At 40.0% G+C, this 2,409-nt stretch overlaps 1 protein-coding gene across 1 annotated transcript; it reads right to left on the bottom strand.

Annotated features, from left to right (window-relative positions):
* Positions 1-954: 954 nt before the first annotated feature.
* LOC117031115 (olfactory receptor 2G3-like) lies at positions 955-1,911 on the bottom strand. Its single transcript, XM_033121460.1, has one exon. The coding sequence runs from the start codon at positions 1,909-1,911 to the stop codon at positions 955-957; it is 957 nt and encodes a 318-aa protein (XP_032977351.1).
* Between the last annotated feature and the right edge of the window lie 498 nt (positions 1,912-2,409).

The following is a 2,409-nucleotide window of genomic DNA, read 5'->3' as shown; positions in this document are numbered from 1 at the left end:
CAAACTCTCATATCTCCAGTCTTTGTTCACAACCACCCTCTACCTAGAAAGCTCTTCTCAATCTCACTTCTATCTCTCCTTCTGGTCTTTGTAGGAAGCCTCCTCAGAGGAGACCACCCTACCTATTACTGCGTGTCACTACCCTTTGATGAGTATTTCCTTTAATGCATTTATCATAATTTGTCAGTATAAGTGTATATATTATATGTCTATTACAAATATTTATATATATGAAGAAGTCTTTTTATTTTATTTAACCTGATGTTACATAGTCATTCAATGATGTGTAATGAATGAATTAATCCATCAATTAACATTTGACCAAATCTTCTGCTTCTGATCATTGTCCTCTGTCCACACAATTAGCCTAAGACCACCAGGAACAAAACTGTAGTCAAACAAAATCAGATTTATTTACCCATTGTAAAACGGAATACCATACACCAGGATTTGAAGGAAGGGTAAAGTTCAGTTGGAACTTAAATGAAGCAATATTTGAATAAAGGTTTAAAGCACAAAGTAGTTGCAGAGTCCTGTTTCCTTAGACACTATAAAATTAAGACAGATGTTAAATGTTGCATCCAAAAGCCTTTTATATGACTTGGAAATTAAGAATGCTTCTCTATATCAAAGCGCTTTAGATCCTCCCAGCAGGTGTAAAATGTTTCATCTTACTGACATAATTTCAAGCAATTAATTTCAGATAGTCTATGATTTTAGAGAACCAAGGTTTTTCAGGTAGTAAGGAAATGGTAGTCACACAACACAGGGAGTTGATCTGACACATTAAAGCTGTTGTTTGTCCTTGCCACGGGGTAGACATATTTCCTTTTGAGTTTGCAGATGAATTTATATGTCTTTTATGAATGGCAGGGAGGATGCTGACTGCCCAAGCTGCTTTTGACTCTCTTACATCATATTCAGGAGTCAGATATCTTAGATGAACAGTTAACCTTAGTGTCTCATTAAGAGCACTCGTGTCCTCTGTTTTGCGATTACTTTCCTTAAAGCTCCTTTCACATCCTGGTTCCTTAGGCTGTAGATCAGGGGGTTGCACATGGGTGTGACCACAGTGTAGAACACCGCAATTATCTTGCCCCCAGCCCGGGAGGACTTGGACTGGGGTCTCATGTACATGAAGATGGCAGTTCCGTAGAATAAGGCCACTACTGTCAGGTGGGAGGCACAGGTGGACAGGGCCTTGTGTCTCCCAGAGGCTGACTGCATCCTGAGAAGCGATAGAAGGATTCGGGCATAGGAAACAACAATGAGAAGAAAAGGAATGAAGACAATGATGATACTGAAGATAAAAACGACCATCTCTGTAAAGGAGGTGTCCGTGCAAGCCAACCTCAGGATGGAAGGTACCTCACAAAAGAAGTGATTCAGGACATTGGGCCCACAGTAGGGCAAACTCAAGGTCAGGACATTGATAACCATGGAATTCAGGAAGCTACTGGACCAAGAAATGGCTGCCAGTTGGACGCAGGTGCTTCGGTTCATAATGACAGCATAATGAAGAGGATGACAAATGGCTACATATCTATCATAAGCCATGACGCCAAGGAGTACACATTCAATCATTCCAAAGGAGAGAGAGAAGTACATCTGAGTGGCACAGCTGGAGAATGGGATGGTCTTCTTTTTTCCCACCATGTTGGACAGCATTTGTGGGACATTGGTGGATATGTAGCAGATATCCAGAAAGGATAAATTAGTGAGAAAAAAGTACATGGGGGTTTGAAGACGAGGTTCTATCTGGATAACAGTGATAATAATAATATTCCCAGCCACTGTTAATAAATAGAAGAACAAGAACATAATAAAAAGAATGAGCTGCATCGCTGGCTGCGATGAGAGCCCCAGGAACACAAATTCAGTCACAGTGAAGTTTGCTTTTACCATATCCATTTTTTCAGGCCACCTAGCTCTCACCAAGCTATCCACTCACCCAAGGACACAATCAAATGCCCTATATGTCAAAGCGGTGAAAATTTAATGTACAAGTAAGAGCGAGAAGAAGTCTTGTTCTGAGATTGTATCTTGAGTATCTGAGTTGTACTACAAACGGAAAGCTTTTCTTCTGCTTTTAGAGGGAATATTCTCCTGATAAGATTAAGTGTTTCAAATTCAAATACTGCATACAGTTAAGCAGAAAATCTTCTCTTTTCTTTAAGGGATGGTTTTTGTTTTGTTTTGTTTTTTGCCTATTCATAGTCTTTCCAAACTCTATCTGTTCTTCAAAGCCTTGCTCTGGCCTTACTTCTTCTAAAAGACCCAACCATGCCTTTGTTCATGTCTAACAATACAACAGCATAACGCACCACTCAAGTAAAAAACAGTGAAGGGCATTGCTCCATGTACCACCCACTAACCTATAAGCAAATCTAGGAACAGTAGCCTGTGTTG

The sequence above is a fragment of the Rhinolophus ferrumequinum genome, chromosome 11, assembly GCF_004115265.2.
Source record: "Rhinolophus ferrumequinum isolate MPI-CBG mRhiFer1 chromosome 11, mRhiFer1_v1.p, whole genome shotgun sequence".
NCBI lineage: Eukaryota > Metazoa > Chordata > Mammalia > Chiroptera > Rhinolophidae > Rhinolophus > Rhinolophus ferrumequinum.
The sequence above is the reverse complement of the archived record's forward strand: the minus strand, read 5'-3'. Positions and strand labels throughout refer to the sequence as shown.

Coding starts and splice junctions, on each gene's coding strand:
- LOC117031115 (XM_033121460.1), bottom strand. CDS start 1,911: ATGGATATGGTAAAAGCAAACTTCACTGTGACTGAATTTGTGTTCCTG.